At 41.5% G+C, this 19247-nt stretch overlaps 1 protein-coding gene and 1 long non-coding RNA gene across 3 annotated transcripts in view; one reads left to right on the top strand and one right to left on the bottom strand.

Annotated features, from left to right (window-relative positions):
* Positions 1-110: 110 nt before the first annotated feature.
* Positions 111-16825, top strand: LOC121922851. Its single transcript, XR_006102241.1, has 2 exons — positions 111-168; positions 15081-16825. It is a non-coding gene; the product is annotated as an uncharacterized LOC121922851 (long non-coding RNA).
* Positions 7999-19247, bottom strand: part of NOTUM (notum, palmitoleoyl-protein carboxylesterase) — a 24907-nt gene continuing 13658 nt past the window's right edge. For both annotated transcript variants that reach the window (XM_042452738.1, XM_042452740.1), the window contains exons 6-11: positions 16900-17002; positions 15324-15515; positions 14745-14845; positions 13963-14110; positions 12560-12607; positions 7999-10441 (exon numbers count right to left, since the gene is read on the bottom strand). In XM_042452738.1, coding sequence (XP_042308672.1) covers positions 10135-10441; positions 12560-12607; positions 13963-14110; positions 14745-14845; positions 15324-15515; positions 16900-17002 — 899 coding nt within the window. In that variant the 3' untranslated portion in view covers positions 7999-10134. The remainder of the gene's footprint in view (positions 10442-12559; positions 12608-13962; positions 14111-14744; positions 14846-15323; positions 15516-16899; positions 17003-19247) is intronic.

Here is a 19247-nt window from a genome sequence, read left to right as displayed (position 1 = left end):
TAGCCTGCCTCTCTAGTAGGCTAATACATATAAAGTACGTAGCAATACAGGAAATGATTCAATAAAACAGACAACAAAAGAACATCAAATAGCAAGTGACAATTATGCAATGCCTGGGAAAGCTTCTCTGAACAAAATGGTCTTCAACTCCATTTTGAAGCTGGTTAAGTAAGTGATGGCTCTTGCTCGCGGGGGAAGAAGGTTCCAGGAGTGAGGGGCAGCGAGTGGAAAGGGGTGAATCTGAGATGGGGCAGAGGAAACCCTGGGCTGGGACAGCAGACCTTGACTACCAGAACGGAGGGCCTGAGTGGGAGGGTGAGGAGAAAGAAGGTCTGATAAGTAAGGAGGGGCCAGCCCATGGAGGGTTTTAAACGTCGACAGCAGGAGCTTATACTGAATGCGGAAGGGGAGTGGGAGCCAGTGAAGGGATGCCAACACAGGAGAGATGTGGTCAGAGCGGTGGGCGGATGTGATAATGCGTGCAGCTGAGTGCTGGACAGAAATTAAAGGACGGAGGTGGGAAAGAGGAAGCCCAGTCAGGAGGACATTACAGTAATCAAGTTGTGAGACCACTAGGGCATGGACCAGGATCCATGGATTGTGTAAAAAGATCACAATCCAATACTGCCCTCACTGCGCATGTGCAGGGACGCTAATTCGAATTTTAGACTACTACTCATATGATAATTTCTTTTGCATTCACATTATTTTGGTATTGGGATGGACACTGTGTTCTTCTGTGGTTTTATAGCCATCCACGTAATTGCGTAAAATTCCGAATTGGCCCCACTTTCTTTTCTTTTGAAATTGGGAGACATTTTTCTTGTAGGATAATGTGAGTGTGGTGACATCCTTTTCTGCTCCATAACATCCTGGCACTTGGGAATAGTCAGGTGTTAGGAGCACCAAGACAAGTCTCCTATTCAGGGTCTTGCATAGGGGTGGGTGATGTGTGGCCTTCCCATTTTTATTGAATGGCATGCATACTAGGAGTAATGGAAATTTTGCTTCAACAAGATCCTGAAGGCTTCACTCATCCATGGTGTGGGAAAAGAAATGTTACTATTGTGTACAGATTTTAATGGGTGCTCACGAGGGAAATAATCTTGTGACACAGAGTGACCCCCTATTGTGCAAAGTGCCTTTCCCTGTAGTATCCCATCATCATTATCACAATTCTTCCTTGTGAACTGTAGAAGTGTGTGACATGAGGCCAGAGAGAACTCCATGTTGTTTGGTGTACTCAGTCAGTGTGGGCTTGATTTGAGATGTCCTCTTATTAGATATTGAGTTAAACCAGTACCTAAGCAGTGCAGAAGGAGATGGAAGGCATATTTGTGCCCCCCCCCCAACTTCAATAGGAGGGCCATTACTTATACCAGCTCCAGACCTGATGTAAAATTATATGTGAAAAAGGGGAAATGCTCAGGATCTAAGCATAGCTATGCCTTGCCCCTGTCCCACCCATAACATTCCCTATTTTTAGCCACTCTACTAGCATCACATGGCTGGTGTGTAGCTGGTGGAAGGAAACTTCTGCCTTCCAAATATCATGGCGTAACTGTGATGGTATAAAATTGTGCCCTGTAGGTACTACTGCCCCAAGGTACAGTACAAGAAATGCAGTATAGAATGCCAGTACAGTGGCATTCTGCTTGGAGCGGGGGTGAACTGATGACAATACCAGTTTAGTTCTGCCCAGGCAAACATGTAAAGTCTTTGGAATGGCACTCTGAGCCATAAGACCAAGAGATAATCTTGCACAGCAATCAGGCAGGGCACTCTCCCCTCATTTCTCTTCACAACCTTGACATAGCAGTGGTGCACAGAGAAAATAAAGTATTTGTTCTTTTGGCTGCAAACTCAGTTTCCTGGTTATTTTTTAAACTTTGTCTATTTATCATTAGAGCAGTAACAAGCACAGTTGCTTCTAGGAGCCAGGTTAGAAAGCCAATGTTGGATTACTACTGTATTATTTGTATGTGTTACATCTTCTAATCACAAAAGGTAAAAGCAAGGATGATCATGCTGTCTCAGATTCAGAAGCTGTGGCATGGAGGAAAGAATGACAATGATGATGACAACAATGAGGATTTTGTCGCGTTACAGACCGCCCGTTTGGGGCGGCCTGTAACTGACCCTTTTCCTGCCAGATCGGGGCCTCAGCTGCCACAGCGGCAAGCCTCTGAGGCCCCAATCCGCCGCTTTTCAGGCTGCGGGGAAGCAGCAAAAGGCCGCTTCCCCACAACCTGGAAAGGGGTGTCCTTGGGGCTTGAAGCCCCAAGGACACCCGGCAATGGCGGGGAGGAGGAGAAAGGGGCTGCTTGGCCCCTTTCTGCTCTGCGTCGCTGGCACAGCCATGTAAAGGCTGCGCCCAGCGATGCAAAGGTGGAAGGAGCTCTGAAACGGAGCTCCTTCCGGGGCCCTTGCACGGCCCCACTATATCACTTCCGTGCCGCCCCGTTTGGAGGTGGTGCGGTTGTGACATAGTCATGGCAGCACCCGTATGTATAGGGCGCTGCCATTTTTAACATGTTCCGCACGTATTAGGGTTAGGGGCATCAGGAAGTGACGCCCCTTCCTAACCCTAGTACGCGCAGAGCGTGTACTTAATGCCCGTCTGTAACAGGCCTACATTTTTAATTTGAAGAAAGCTTAGCGATACTGAAAGCCAACACTATGGCTCTCTGCTATAATATTTTGTTCCAGTTACCACTTGTATCTCCTTTACTGATTCAAGTCACCAAAAAACAAACAAACTACTCATAGCTTGCCTGAGCCTTTCAATTACTTAGCTCACAAACTTTTATTGGAGTTCCATTTGTGCACACATTTTTTGAAGGCAGCATTCTAAAATTCACAGTAAGTTTGCAAATGCTTCCTTCTGTTAGGATCAGTGTGGAGAAGTTGCAGTCTATGAGCTGTATGTGGCCCCAGTGCCATTTCTGAGTCCTGCCAGGGCCTCATTCACAATTCTGGGGGGTTGGGGGAATAAAGTTGTCCCCTGTGTTCTCTAGGGTAATGCCTTTCCAAGCTGGTGTAGGAGACTGGCACCTTTTTTCGCCAGTGTGTCAGGGATAGGTAACATATGTGTGCCCATTAGCCGATGACTTGGATACTGACACTGGTCCATGAACCATGGCCAGAATCGTGTATAAGAGTTACATCTTTATAAGTGGAATAGGTGAAGGTCATCTGTTTCCATTAGGAAACACAATTGGTCAGTTTCATAACAGCTGTTTCAGTAGAGGACTGCTATTACATTAATGCATAGCAGAGCCAGCAAAGTGCCTGATGTGCATTGTACACCAACACACATCACACACTGATGTACATAATCTCACACTGATGTGCAATCCCAATCCACATCAGGTACTTTTGATGGTTTCCAAATACACAGCTTTACAATTCACTAACAGTTTTAATAATAATAATAATAATAATAAAAATTTTATTTATATGCCGCCCTTCCTCCGATCAGGGCGGCTAACAACATATTAAAATACAAACAATTACAATAAAAACACTTTTAAAAACAAAACCAACAGTAGCCCCAAAGCCCAACCTCTTGGCCACGAAAGAGAGGAGGGAGGCCCACAGGATATTTACTCGTTTTTTTTTTTTAGGCCTGAAGGAACTCCTACCTCTTACCAAATCTGAATGTGCTTCCAGTTTATTTTCTGGTTTGAAAAAGACTTCTCCTAGGTTCAAACCAGCTCATTAATAAATAAATAAATAAATAAATAAATAATGGCAAACTGTCCCTATGCACTCTAGAGGGTGCAATGAAGTGCTTTGAACAAATAAATATATTAAAAATATAGATGAAGGCACAGCAAGTATGTACAGCCTTCAGAGGGCTGGTGTGGAATGTGTGCAGCTCACAATCTGAATATTTCCCCACTTCCTATATTAAGGTGAGGCAACCCACTCCAGCTGGCATATTTTGTGGTACCATTAAAAAGCAGAACACTGTCAATTATTTGGAACTTTATTACATGTTTGCCATTGTAAGGGCTGTTATCTGTATTTTCTAACTCAGGCACCAAAATGTCTGGGACTTTATGTGTGTGACAGTAATATTCCTTAAACGTTCGCAGATCCAAATATATATATATTTAAAAACTTCAAACATATTCTCAAATCCACTATTTTTAAGCCCATCCTCTGTTTGTGAAGGGCTGACTCATGATTCTGAAACTTTTGAGGTTAACAAGACATGCCAGGTTTTGTTTGTCACTCAATTTAGCCATCTCTTCCATTGAAAGAAGAACATGCTGTACTTCAGAACATGTCAGGAATTGTTCTCTGAAAATAAAATGTCTCTTTAACCTCCACAAATCCCTTTGGAATGGTACTCATTAGCAAAGAACTGGCCCCATACAGAAATTGTCACCCCACTTTTGTTTTTACAAGTCTCCCTGTCTGATCTCAGCATACTTATCCAGTCACACTGGTTCTATCAAGGTGAGAGGTGGTTATATTTAGGATAATCTTTTGCATTAAAGTGTTTAAGGTGCACAATTTAAGACTGTGTGTTGTGAATATTTTTGTGGCCTTCTGAGGGAATCCCAAATATCCATTGTTTGTGGCTCTGATCACTTCTTTGTGGGAAAATCTCATACCTATCTAAACAAATTCAAAATTGGACTGAATGGTCTAAATCCAGTGTTAGACAATGAGCACATACCTCCACTTGGACAAATAGCAGTGCTCATCCTTCTATCTCCTTCAGCCCTGAAAATTTATTACAGAGCGTCCCTTAACCAACCATAGCTAGTTTCCAGAGTGAAAATTGGAGATGGCTCCTGTATTTCAGCAGGTACTATTTGTCAACTAGTGGTGTGACAAACAACACATGCTGAAATGCCCTCTTCTACACAACCATTAAAGGCACAGGAGCCCTCTCCAGTTTTCACTCTATCTATAACCAATTTGAGGTGGCATGGGAGGATGCAGGAGAGGGAATTTGATTTATCATTGTTGTCTGTTCCACTGGTTTTTGGGACACTGTTGTTGTTGTTATTGCGTGCCTTTAAATAGGTTCTGACTTACAGTGACCCCAAGGCAGCCCTATTATGGAGCTTCCTTGGCAAGATAGTCAGAAGGGACATGTGTTCCTGTGAGTGTGACTTGCCTCATCTTCCAGAGTTTGAGTCCAGCATGCAGACCACTACACCAGGCTAGCCCATAGCCCAAAATCTGAATGACTAGCTCCCATATATCATTTTGTTTGCTTTTTATTCTTCTTATAATTGAGTTTGTGTCAGTGTGACATTAATGTCAAGGGGGACGTTGGGTGTAAGAATGTTAATCTTGTGACTACCACATTGCTTCTCTGGTTCCTGGATTCAGGCGAGTGACTGGAGGTGGCATTTTCTCTCTCTGTTTTTCTCAGTTTAATGGTGGTGTTGGAGGGGGGGCCATATTGAAAGAAGTGGGAAAATTTACTAGTGATTTTGGAGATACTCACCATTGGTAAGCATCTGGACAGAGGTTTGTTGTTTTGACATTTTGCTGCCATTGCTGGTGACGGAGCTCCTTACAGACTGTTCCAAAATTTATGTGGAACTACTCTCTATTGAGAGGTACTTCTAAGGAGACTTATTTGGATGGAAAATGGACCAAGAGGAGTTGCACTGGAAACTCCCTTTGGAGCCCTGTTATTGCCAAGGCCTGTCATCTTCCGGCCTGAGAGGGAGTTGACCAGGCAGACCAAGCTCCATCAGGGCTAGCCTGAAGAAAGAGGCTCCTCCCTCCTTAACTGTCATCTTCTGGCCTCCTATTCCCCTCCAGCTGTGCTCTGACTGTGTGGGGGAGAGGCTTGTGTACCCTAATGAAGTTGTGAGCTATGCTGCTGGTGGTATAATAGTCACTGGCAGGGCCTCCCATGCCAGACAGGTCACAACCGAAGGGTCTGACCAAGAGCGCCAAAGGGCAGGATGGGCTCTCTAGCCTTATGGCAACCATCCTAGGAGAAGGAAAACTCTAATCCCAAACCCGGGCACATGGTGCTCATCTAACCTTGTAAGGTCAACCATCTAAGAGAAGGAAACTCTAATCAAACCTACGACCCGAGGACCTCACTGCCACCATCCATGCTTGTCAAGGCCCCAGCAGTCGAACCTCTGGTTTAAAGGGTGAGGCCAGTTCTGTGCACGCTGCGCTCCACCAGAAAAATCCATTGCACAGGCTCGAAGGATACATCTAACATCATCAACGTGCTTGTAGAAAGCACGGATGAATCCTTCCTGAATCTTCATTCGCAAAGTAAAGCCAAGAGAGAAGAGAGAAGAGAGAGATTGCTAAGGCAGTGGGCTGAAGAATGGGGGCCAGGTTCCTGAGGGCCCTGAAGAGCCACGATGCTCCACACAGGAGCCACAAAGACTGAAAACTCTCTGCCCTCAGACACCTGTCAGAAGCAAGTGTTCCCCAACTAAAAACTGCCTCCCTGAGAAAATAAAGGGAGTTCCACAACATCTTTCACTGTTCTGGTGTAGTGCTTTGAGCATTGGACTAAAACATTGGAAACCAGGATTTGAATCCTGGCTCAGCCATGTAAACCCACTGAGTGACCTTTGGCAAGTCACACCCTAAGCCTCAGGATGCCAATGGCACACCCCCTCTGAAGAAACCTTGCCAAGAAAACCCCAGTATAGTTTTGCCTTAGAGTCACCATAAGTTGGTAATTACTTGAAGACACACAGCAACAACAAATGAACATAGTGTGGGGCACACATTTCATAGAATCACAGATAAATCGTGGACCACCTGCCCCAAGAATCCCAGTCTGTGAATTGTGTCAAGAGCAAAAGCCTTGCCTAACTGAGGTGTATTTCTAGAAATTAAGAAAGAGAAGAAGCGGGACCGAGAGGGATAGTGTTCAGATTGAAATCGAGGGAAAGCAGGGCATAATGCTATTAGTGAATCCTCAGCTTCATAGAAAGGCTAAGCCAAACTACTAATTGTTCCTAAGGAACCCCCTGCTTAGAGAATCCATCCATTTAGTGCAGCTGTTGATCTTGCCATTTCTGTCTCCCAGTATCAGTCCCTCCATCCTGATGTGACGCCAGTTCCTGGAGGAAATTATTCAGTGTCACTTCTCCTGGTGCACCAATTCAGCTGCTCTATCCTTCTGTGATACATTCAACTAAGGACCTATGTCCGTTGGAAGCAACCAGTTATAAAATTACTGGCTATCTGTAATAATTTTTTTTCTCCCAATAAGAAATGTATAGCATTCCTACATTACACTGCCACTATAATGTATTAAGAGGACATCCCTCTCTTATGGGGGAACTTTCACTTAGTTTTATATTTATGGGGAGTGTCCTCCCTTGAATGGTGGAGGATGAACATCCCACGGTTCAGGTACTGGTTGTGCTGTACTTTATGCTCTATCCTGGATTTTGAGGAGCTGACAAAGAGGTGTGTATGGGGGAACAGTGTGTTTTGTACCACAAACTGGTAGCTTGTAGTATTCAGATTTTTGTCAACTATTTGATTATTTTTGAGAAAAGGTAAAGAACAGCTTTTAAAAATTTGAACCATGGAGTGCTATAGATTAAATACAATCATTTGTGCCAAATAGCAAAGACCCATTGAATCAATGGAAATTACACATGAGTTGATTTAACAAGTTCCATAGTTCAATGGGTCTACATTACTTGTGATTAACACTACCGTTTAGCCCTGTCACATTCAAACATAAAGGTGTAAACTTTGCATTTTAAATACTCCTTTGTTCCTTTGTCTTTTGATGCCACCTATCCCTGCCAGCTCTCAACTTCTGGGCTATGCCAGTGATTTTTCACCCTTAGTAACAGAGAAATTCCTTTCAAGAGGTAGCACATGTGGAAGATACATGCCAAACCAACTTGGGGTTTTTTTCCCTTCATGACTTTGAAACAATGCACAGAAAATTACCCCAGTTCCCTTCCCCCTCCCCTCCCTTCCCCTTGCTGGGCCCCCCCCCCCCCCCCTGCTTTCTAGTGATGGGAGAACTTGCAAGTCTTATTTGTGAGCTGTTGGGCAACTGTTGTGCTCTTTTACTATAATATGTAAGTGCCCCTGCTCTAAGGAAGAGCCCATGTGGTGTAGTCACCTTCTCTCAGCCTCAGAGGAAGGCAATGGCAAACCTCTGAATAAATCTTGCAATGATAGGGTCTCCCATCAGTCAGAGTCAATTTGAAAACACACAAAAACTACCCTTGGTGAAACACATACTTTGTGTTAGCTGAATTTGGTGGGTGTTGGCAAAAGGGGGCTTACTTCATGCAAAGGATCTGGTAATTTTAAAAGCACATAGGGATCTTTCTGTCTCTTTCTTTACTATGACAAGTCGCTGAAATCAAAAGGTCTGAGTGAGCTGTGAGTTAGTTCTTGGAACTGCTGATTAAAGAAATCAAGCTAAAGTTGGGATGGTCTCTAACAGACAGTTCCTAGTATTCAACGGGAAATAATTGTTCAGCCATTGTATTTTTCACCATAACAGTATTTTTGTCTGTGAAAAGAAGAACAGTAGAAGATGTGGTGGAAAAAGACAGATTACAATTTCAAGTGGTCTTTAGCCACAATCCAAATTTCTGTGAGTGAGGCAAGGTGACTGCACAATAAACACAACATCTTGAAAGCATGGGGAAGGCAGAATACATGGGAAATACTTGGGCTGTGTCCAGAAGTCTGGGTTTTGGAATAATCCTCACTGACTATTTACTGTTGACTTTGCATGTCTGAAAGGTTCTTCAGAATATCATAGTCCTATGCAAGCACTTGCATGCAATAAAAGTAAGCCTAAAGGGGGGAGGGCATATACTCCACCCCCAAAGCGCCCCCAGCTGATACAGACCCCAAGCAACTTTTAAAAAGTAAAATAAAATAAGAAAAATGGACTGAATGAGTAAAGAACTACGTTGTGGTCAGGGGATGGAGGCAGTGCTTGATGTATACGTCATTTCTGTTTCATTCTATGTAATCATATTGAAGGTGAACAGGGCTTCTGCTACATCTAACATCCCTCTGAAGAGAACTGTAACGTCCAAGTCTCAGAATTTTCAATACGTTCATACATCACAAAACCATCCCAAGTTAGCTACACAATGCTAAACGAATGAAGCCTTTGATTTCACATCTGAGGTTTTGTTTGTTTTGGTTACTCACTCACTGCATAAAGTCATATTTTAGCAAGGAGGTAGCTGAACAAGAAGGGTGCGATGTCTTTTCTGTCTTCCTTGCTTCACAAATAACAAAAAAGCATACTGCAACAGAGTCATGGGGATCTAACAGAAATTATAATAACAATGCCAATGCTGACCCTTGCCCTCTCTCACACACATGTGATCACAAGGAAAACTTTTCCAAAGGAGAAGTATTTACAACTTTACAACAACATGTGAGCATATCTTGGGTCAGCTCTTATAAATAGCTTTTACATATTAAAAATAAATATTTTCACATTGCCTAAACAGCACAAGGTGTTTTTCTTTTCATTATTTAAAAAAATATGTTACAAAACAATATCATTATTCTTATATTTCTTGCTTATTTCTTTAAAAATTAAGTAATAAAAATCATTTTATAAAATAATACAAAAGTAAATTGAGTATAAGATTAAGTCCGTTTTCTAGCCTGTATGCTTGGATTGTATGTTATGTTACACTGCAAGATGCCAGCCTTGAGGAAGTTGTGTAACCATACCTGAACTCCTAATTGGACAAACAATCCAGTGCTTCCCTTCCTCCCCTCCTCCCTCTCTGATGTGAAAACATATTGGAAAAGGTCAAATTATGAAGTCCTTTTAAGCCCTGGAGAAGGTTCTTGCTGCTGACATTTCTATGCACTTACTGCTCTCTGTAAACCAATAGTGAAATATTGCAGACAGAGGTTCTGTTTGGGTTGAGATCGTCCCCTGAAGTAGAGGTAATATTTCAATGAAATGGTGTTGACAAGATCCTGTACTTTTCATCCTAACATATTAACTGCGCAAGAAGTGTGCATGCATGACTTTGCCTGCATGTCTGAGTAGATGCTTATGTGATGAAAGTGAGCACGAAGGGCAGAAAAGTTTGTGTGTGGAGCTAAAAGGCTCCCACCTCTTATGCAGTCACACACAGTCCTCCATAATGGAAAACTCCCCTAGCTACCACTGCTCAGCATACCCAGAAGTTTGCTGGGCTCCAGACCTTGCTGCTGGGCCATCTTCTGCACATCAAAGCCCATATGCATGAGGAACTGGATCACATTCATCTCTTGTCCTGTGTACTGGTCCCGGATAGTAGGACATGAGGGATTACAATGTGGCCAGGGACAGCTGTCAATCAGATGAATTGGGCATCCTTTCAACGGGGCTTTCCCATTCTTGTTGCTGTCATGGAGGCTGCGATCCCAGCAGTGCAGAGCACGAGGTAAAGAGGTCCCTTTTACTTGAATGTCTGTCCAATGACTGCAAAAGCAAACCATACAAATTACCTCAGTGCAAGAAGAATCACTGCAATTTTTAATGCTAATTAACAGATAGCCTTTTCTGTGGACCAATATAGAAACACTATGATTGGGCAGAACAGCTGCTCAATACAGAGCCCGCTGAAATCATGGGCCTGAGTCACTTGCAGGCATGGTGACATGACGGTGTGTTTACAGTTGTGTGCTACAATTAAAGAGGCTGCTGGATGCAAACAGGAAGACACGGGAGACAAGGATGCAACACAAAAAATAGTGACCTGGAAATTTTACAGCTCTTCTGAAGACTATGTATCAGTCTTTCCAGAATCAAACCAATTAATACAGAGAAGCTAGTTTACATTGGCTAAATGGCTAAGAAGTTCCAAAAGACTGGTGACTCATGCTTAATGTTTATATTTATGAAATGCCCTATTAAGTGAGTTCTCTGAGTATCAAAGTCAATAAGACCTCCAGCAATATACCAAGGACAGAGGTGTGTAGAGCTTGGAAGTACTGAAATAGATTAAAATGTTATTGTCAGAAGGTGGATTTAATGCAGACTTGAGTTTGTACTGTAAAGCATATTATCTCCTGGCAAACACGGTCTAATTCAGACACTCCTTGGGCATTTTGGAATCAAGTCACTTGTCACTCTTTTAAAAATGACTGCTTTTGCTTCTGTTCATTTCAGAAAACTTGGGACAATGGCCCCTGCAATCCCTGCTACCAGGATGTCTTGGCCCATAGTATCCTGCAAATTACAATTCAATCTATAGTGTCATGCTAAACTAACTCAATTGGATGATCCTAATTTGAAGATTATGAGAATACCCTCTTGATGGAAGAATCCAATTGACTGTGCAATTTATAACTTAGATCCACTGATTGGTCCAGATAAAGAATCTTTGTCATTTTCAATAGTACAGTTTACTTATCAGTGCACCATGCATGCATTGTGGCAGTAATTTACAACTTGCGACATCTTTTGCATACATAGACCATCAGCTCTGAATGCCTCAGCCACACCTGGTGTGTTGGGAACAATCACATCCTCGGAGAAACTATGATCAACCAGTCTAGTTTATAAATCTTTGTTGGAAAACACTCAATTTTATGTTAATGAAGTCAGAATTTAAAAAAGCAGAGTTATATTGTCCTGTGCAAATTAACCAACAGAAAATTGTCCTAAGCTTAAATATCCAAAATCTTCTTTTAGCAAAAATGACATTTAGCTATTTAGCAAAAATAGGCCATTTCAGAAGAAAATTTTCTGATAAATGAATCCTGGCAATGTAATGCATATACTGTAATGCTTTTAAAAAACAGAATTGGCTATAGCTTGATTACTTTTTACTGTAATAATTATTCTTCATTGTTATTTGTTACTTTTTAGAAGCTAAAAATGATGGTGGAATTTGAGGGGATTTTTAAAAATATCGTAGTTAATTACTGGAAATTGAAACAGTGTGGAGGGAGCAGTAACAGATTACTTTTTTGGATTTTACAACAGGTCATATATCAAATTATTTTTTCAAAGTAATTTACCAGGCTCTGGGTGGGTAGAATTTTGCTTTCTGACATCTATTTTGTTGTTTTAAGATAAAAATTGAAAGTGCACCAACTGAAATCAGTTGCAAAGCAGTGTGAAAACAGACATATTAGCAGAATGAAGTTAACAGGCTCTCTCTGAGGATAGTGTTCAGATCAAGGGTTTGTTTTCAATATCAGAATTTAGCCCAGTCTTGCAAAAAGCCTCTCTGAGAGCCTTGGTGGCTGAAGAGCAGTGTATAAATGCAACAAACAAACAAACAAACAACATTCTAATTCCTCTCTCCTGGCCATGTTTCCTTCATTTCAGCTGCCTCACTGAAGGTGCAACTTGTTATTGCCATTGCTAAACAACTGGTAATGGGAAATGCTTGGAGGTCTACTCCAAATCAGTCTGAGATCTACCAGCAGACTGCTATTTACCTTCTGCCCACCCATGTTCTAGGCAAGGGGGGAATGGCTTTCAAAATGTACATTTGAGTCATAGTCTTCCCTAGTGCTCTCTTAGGTGCTGAGCCTCATTACGCAGAGATGATACAAAGCAAGAACAGCTCTCACTATAAATACTTACTTGCGTGTGATGATCTCATGAGACAAACATGCTGGAGCAAAGCTGGCTCTGAAGTGAGAAAAAAGACCATGTCATCATAAAAAATATGTGACAGGAGAGTAAAATATTTTTATATTTTCTTGATAAGAAACCAGTGTTTGGCCATTCCTCACAGAAGGACATGGTATGTAGATGTTTTGTGAGTATAAGAAACTAGGGTTGGAGAGGCTGGCAGAAGACATGGAGTTTATTTATTTATATGATTTATACCCCACCTTTCTCACAAGATGGGACTCCAAGCACTTTACAACCGCAGTTAAAACAAAATAGCTAAAACAATATGTGATGCAAATATTTTTTAAAAAAGCATTAGACCATCAACCCAATTAAAACATTATTTTAAGATTCTCCCATGGGAAGGAGGTCCATAACCTAGAAGCAGCACCAAGAAGAATCTCTCCTGTTTCTTCACCACATGAGCAAGAGGAGGTAGTAGGATGGAAAGAAAGCCCTCCCCTCAAAATTATAAAACTTGGACAGAACTGTATGGTGAGATACAAGCTTTCAGATGGTCTGGACATAATCCATACAGGGCTTTATAGGTCATAACCAGCACTCTGAAATTGTGGCTGAAAAAGAACCAGTTCACATCTGAGCTGCTCTGAGGGACTATTATCAGTTGGCTATGACATTAGAAAAGGGGAAAAACAGAAACACCAACCCTGAAGGTTTACATTTTCAAGAGGTTTTTTTAGTGACCACTATTAGGATAATAGCAGAGAAAGATGGAGGGGCTTACTAGTAAATTAGTATAAAATCCTTAGCATTACATTTCACAGAACAGAAGTAAGACATTTACCAAAGGTTCAGAGGCCACACACACAGTTCACCAAGCTCTAGAGTATGCCATCCCTCCCTGTACAATTAATTTATTTTAAAAGAAACATTTTTTAAAGTCCTGCATGTCTGCTATGGCAGTACTTCTCAAGTTATCTGATGTAGAGGCCACTTATTTTTCCCCCAGTGCACCAGGGATTGATTCTTTTTCTTGTCTGGAAATTCAACAGGACCAGGGACCACCACTTGGAATGGCACTGGTCTAAGGGTCATGCTCCCAGGAAAAGTTTTTTTCAAAGGTGATACAAAAAATATTCCTGTTGACAGATGTTTATGATTAGATATTGATAGAAGTTTAGGATTTCTTTAAATGTAGTTTATTTGGAATTTGGAAGACTTTTTAAATTAGTTTATTATTCATAAAGAGAAATGAATATTACATAAATAGGCATATGGCACAAACAAACAACATAGAAACAATAAACACAGGCATATGGATTTGGAAGATTTTTAAAAGAACAGACTCCTAAACAATCTCTTCACAGGAAATACTTTAGGATATATATATCTAATGAAGTAAGACTCACGTCACATCCTTGAGGGTGTTCCTCAGTTCACGGCCCAGGTTCTGAATGTAAAGCCATTGCCCTTCCTGTACTGGCTGGCCAGTCAAATGTACATTGTCCACAGTTAGCTGGGCTTCATCAAAGAGCCACTGAACCACAAAAACAGGACCTACACAGAGAAGAAATGGCAACAGGTTTCATCCTTGTTTGACCTGTAAGCTTTTATTGGTTTATTGTTTTTTCCTCTTGCAGTGGAGGACTGTGGAGGAAAGGGAATGGAAAGAGGAGTGCTGGAATGTATACATGTGTGTGTACACATGCAGATAGATATACATGTATGTTTGCACACAAATGTACATTTGAATGCATGTGTGACCTTCTAGCCTGGTACCTCATCTGGCCTTTGGGGCCAAAATGATTGTGTACCACTGCTTTAATTGATCAATTACTCCAAGACCATTTTAATCTGTGAAGCAGAAAGGTAAGGGCACATTTGTTTATTTTTAAAGTTATTTTGATTCTAAAATAGGACATGGAAAAGGAAATAATGAAGGCATCTTCTAACAGTGAGGCAGCTTTTGTTCCTTATACTGTAAGTGTAATTTGTTATCTCAAAAAACATTTATACTGAGGTTATGACAACAGGCACATTCATTCAAATTCATCTGCTTAGCTAATCAGATAAAAAGTAAATGATGAAGCAGATAGAAAAATGTCAGCTGTTATTAAAACCTATAAGAAGAAACTTTGTGGAACACATTTCTGATCAAAAGACAACAGAAAACCCTCCTCTGTGTACTTACATCGGAGAGTAGGATAAATTTTATAGCCAAAGAAACAATTCCATTCCTCTCCCTCTTTAAACTGCATTCTGCATCGTTCCGGAACAAGCCCATTCCAATACCTGAAAGATAAAATCATACCAAGAGTTTAGTGCTGGAAATATACAACTGGGATTGACAGGAGAATGTGCAAGTTCTAAAATTTATGGGCAGCAGAGGGCAGCCAAGCTACATGTTGGCGGGTGAAAAACCTAGCTTGAAGGAAATTCTCATTATGCTATATTAAAATATTTATGGTTGTTTATGTGTACCATCTGCATGACGATGTTTCACACATTTGATTTCTTTTCTAAGTAGAATTTTATCAGCTAAAACAGGAGTGGAATTCATGTAGTCTTCCAGACTACGACTTCCAGCATTCTTCACCACAGACTGTGATTGCTAGAACTGCTGGGATTTATAATCCAACAAAATCTGAAGGTCTGCAGGACCCTCCCTTGACCTAAAGACAGTTGATACCTCATTGTTACAAAAAGAAGAAAGACTGGATGTCTCGGCTTCAGACTTTCTGGGAAAGGAGACCTCAGAATACTTCAGTACCTAATTCCTCTCCTGATGGCTTCTGTGGGGGCGCAGGTTATGGTATCAATGCAGTCTGTTCTACGGTATTGTTTATTATCCAAGAACCAGCCAGAGTCTGCAAGGCCACGGACCTGAATCCCAGGATATCCCATCTGTTCCAGCTGTTCAGCCACTCGGTCCACATTCAAGAGCACCCCTGTTCCACCAGCACTGCAAGGATAACATCAGTTTTTCAGTGACATGGACAACATAACTGCCGTACTATTCAATACTAATTACAGTAGGACTATGAAGCTCTAAATGTCTGACATACTGTTCTGAAAATCTGAATTCATGGAGCATTCTATACTGTCCTGTGCTACCAGATTTTGGTGGACTGCATTCTTTTTATCCAAATTCCTGATTAAACACATATTGTCTACTCTAAAAATATTCCAGGTATGTGAAGTTCCACACAAGACACTCAAGCACATTCATTTGTTAAATGATATGACATGAGAGAGTGCCACAATGTTAAGGAATTGAAAGTATGTTAATGACTCCAGTTCTTGAGAGCTTCATGGTTCTTGCATCCATTCCAACTCTAGAATTCCATTCAAGGAAAGGTAAAACCTTCTACTCTAGATGCTTGAAGGAAAAACCAATGGTCATCAAAAGATCATGCTTTAAACTAAGCACCTGTGCCACCTGCTGGACAAAGGGTGAGGGGAGGAAACTTCACACCAAAGCTTTGTCATTTCAAAATGTAAAAAACAATTAAATCCTGCTTGATATCATAGCTTTAACTTTAGACATCTGTGGCCCCTCACATGGAAGCCTCCTTTTCTAGGAACCATCACTACTGTACACACACACACACACACACAGAGTTTAATGTCAGCAGCCAGGGTGAATTCTACTGTCAAATTTGCAGATTTTTCCCTTTTTTCTCAAAACAACAATACTGCTTCCCAGTGTTGGTGTTTACCTATCAAGTCTCAAATGGCCTGGGTCTCAGGTAACTGAAGAACTGCCTTCTATCTCATATGCTTGTCTAAGGGCACATCCCAAATGATGAAAAAGACCAGGAGTTCCCAGATTTTGTTTCTGTTCTTTTCAATTTTATTTTGGAGATCCATACATATTTCATTTATTCCAGAATGTAGTATTTTCTGTCAACTGTTGGTATGATCAGATACTTTTTTATACCAGCTTGCAAAATTGGAAAGAACAGAAACAAAATCTGGGACTTTTCAAACAAACTGGATGTGCCCTGAACTTTGAGTCTGTCATCCAAAGCTCTTCTCCGTGTTTTCCTAACTGAAATTGGAGTAGGAGGTGGCAAGGAACTTTAATAGAGATGGTCCCCCATCTGTGGAATGCACTCCCCAAAGTGTGACACCTATGGACAATTTTCATGTCACTATTCTGCATGGGTCTATGTGTCTGAAGGGGTATTTTTATTTGCCTGGGCAATTTTGTATGTAAAATATATGAGCTTTATTCTATCTGTATAAATTACACAAAGATTTATTACTGCTGTTCCTGTTGCTTCATTTTTGTAATACTATCCCCTGCAATACCTCCTAGGCAGTCCTTATAAATTGGCCCATACCTGCTTCCTGCCAGCAGCAACACCTTGGCATTCCCAAGACCTTTTCCCACCAGTTCTTTCACAACCTCTTGTATTATGAGGGCACCCATGAAGACAAATTCATCTGTTTAGGTGGGGGGGGGGGGGGGGCAGCAGGGAGAGAAAGAAAATGTTCACATTAAGGTAAACCATTCAAATAACAAATCCCGCTCCCTTCTCCACAGAAAGTATGGGGATGTACACACTGGAAAACACAATTACATATGGTAAGTTACAAACTGATAAATTATGGGAAATAAAAATGAGCAACCCAGAAAATATTGCTGGTCTGGTAGTATAACTCTCATTAGCATTTGTTCATTACCTGATGTCCTGATTGAAAAAATAAATCACACTGGAAGACTGGATTTTGTGTTTACATCTTTAACTACAAAATAGAAAACTGATGTCTTTAATTTGAGAAATACTACCACCTGTAGTTAAATATGGAGTAAGTAGTCCAATGATCCAGTGTTTTTGTTGTTAACTGCATAACCATATGAATGAGAGACCTCTAAGTCCCCCCATCTTCAACCACCCTGTTCAGGTCTTGCCGATTGAGTTCTGGCTTCCTTGACCAAGTCTATCCATCTGGAATGTCTTCCTCTTTTCCTGCTGCCTGCTACCTTACCAAGCATTATTGTCTTTTCCAGTGAGTCATATCTTCTAATTATATGGCCAAAGTACAACAGCTTCAGTTTAGTCATCTTGGCTTTTAGGGAGAGTTCAAGCTTGATTTGTGCTTCTATCCATTTATTTCTCTTTTTAGCTGTTCATGGTATCTGTAGAACTCTTCTCCAGCATCACATTTCACCTTTAGAGGTCTTTAAGCAGAGATTGAATGGACATCTCATAGGAGTTTATCAGACAAGGGGAATTGGAAGTATAATCCGATGGCAATCTGAACGCAATCATGGGGTTTAACGCTATTGCATGATAACCCACTACACACAAATTTGGGCAATGGGAAGTCAGTCTGAACGTAATCATGGGGTTTCACATTATTGCATGATAGACTGCCACATGCAAATTCAGGCAATGGCATACTATTTTCGGGCAATGAGGAGCCAGTTCGAATGCAGTGCGTATTCACGTAATTGCGCGAAACTAGCCCCACTTTCTTTTCATTCAAATTTAAGAGAAATTCCTGCCATTTGATAAACTCCTTAGAATCATAGAGTTGGAAGAGACCACAAGGGCCACCCAGTCCAACCCCCTGCCATGCAGGAACTCTCATTCAAAGCAGGTGGCCATCCAGCCTCTGTTTAAAGACTTCCAAGGAGGGAGACTCCACCACACTCTTGTAAGTGCTGTAATTGTTTTCTAAGATTTGGTGATTTTATGATTTTGCAAAAAGAGCCAGGAAGTCATGTGTAGCCCCAAGATAACACTTTTCCTACCCCTACATACCAGCCAATGGAGGCCAATTCCAGCTCTTGAGCTATGCATGAAGCCAAAGGCAGTATTTTACCAGCTGGTCCTGCAGCCATTCTGGTACTCTTGGGGGGAAAACCAAGAACAGCTGTTTGGAGGAGGAGCAGAGGGGAACATATGGATTTTGAGATAAACTCTGTTCCAAGGGAATACCGATAAGGGAGCTGAATCGGCTTGCCTTCTCAATTTTGGTGCCCCAAATTTTCCTCTATTGATGTCTCCAAAGATCTGCTCAATCCACCTCAAAAATGCTGACTGAAATAATCTGGTTTTTCCACATGTAGCTGACCTTCTTAGACTAGAAAACTGATTAACCAAATGACAATCTTATGAACTGAGACTGTGCATATTCAAGTATCTGAATGCCAAGTTGCTACATGTGATGTGTGATTACTTGGTGAGCAACAATCCAAGATGTCACCAAATGGAAAAGAAACATATAGAAGAGTCACCATTAATCTGGAAAAAGGATTACAAGAGATCTACTGTCCCATCTAATATTCCAGAGGAGAGGATTAGAATTCGAAATGACCATAAGAGGTTAGAAAGCTAGGCCAAAACTAACAAAACGAATTTCAACAGGGAGAAATGTAGGATACAGTGCGCCCACGTCATACGTGGCCGCGCTTTAAGCCGCTTTCAGCTTATGCTGAAAGCTGCTCACCATAAAGGGTAATGGCATGCGTGCCTGTGGCACACGCACCATACCGTGCCGTGTACATGAGCCCCATTGTTTTAAATGGGGCTTGAGCATTCGCAGAATTTCCCTTACATGGTGGGAGTGGGCGGAATGGTTCCCTGCATAAGGGAAGGGCACCATGTACTACATTGGGCAGTAAAAATGAAATGCAGAGATATAGGATAGGTGACACCTGGCTTAACAGCAATGCATGTGA

Source organism: Sceloporus undulatus, chromosome 2, assembly GCF_019175285.1.
Source record: "Sceloporus undulatus isolate JIND9_A2432 ecotype Alabama chromosome 2, SceUnd_v1.1, whole genome shotgun sequence".
Classification (NCBI taxonomy): domain Eukaryota; kingdom Metazoa; phylum Chordata; class Lepidosauria; order Squamata; family Phrynosomatidae; genus Sceloporus; species Sceloporus undulatus.
This window is presented reverse-complemented; position numbering and strand designations above follow the sequence as displayed.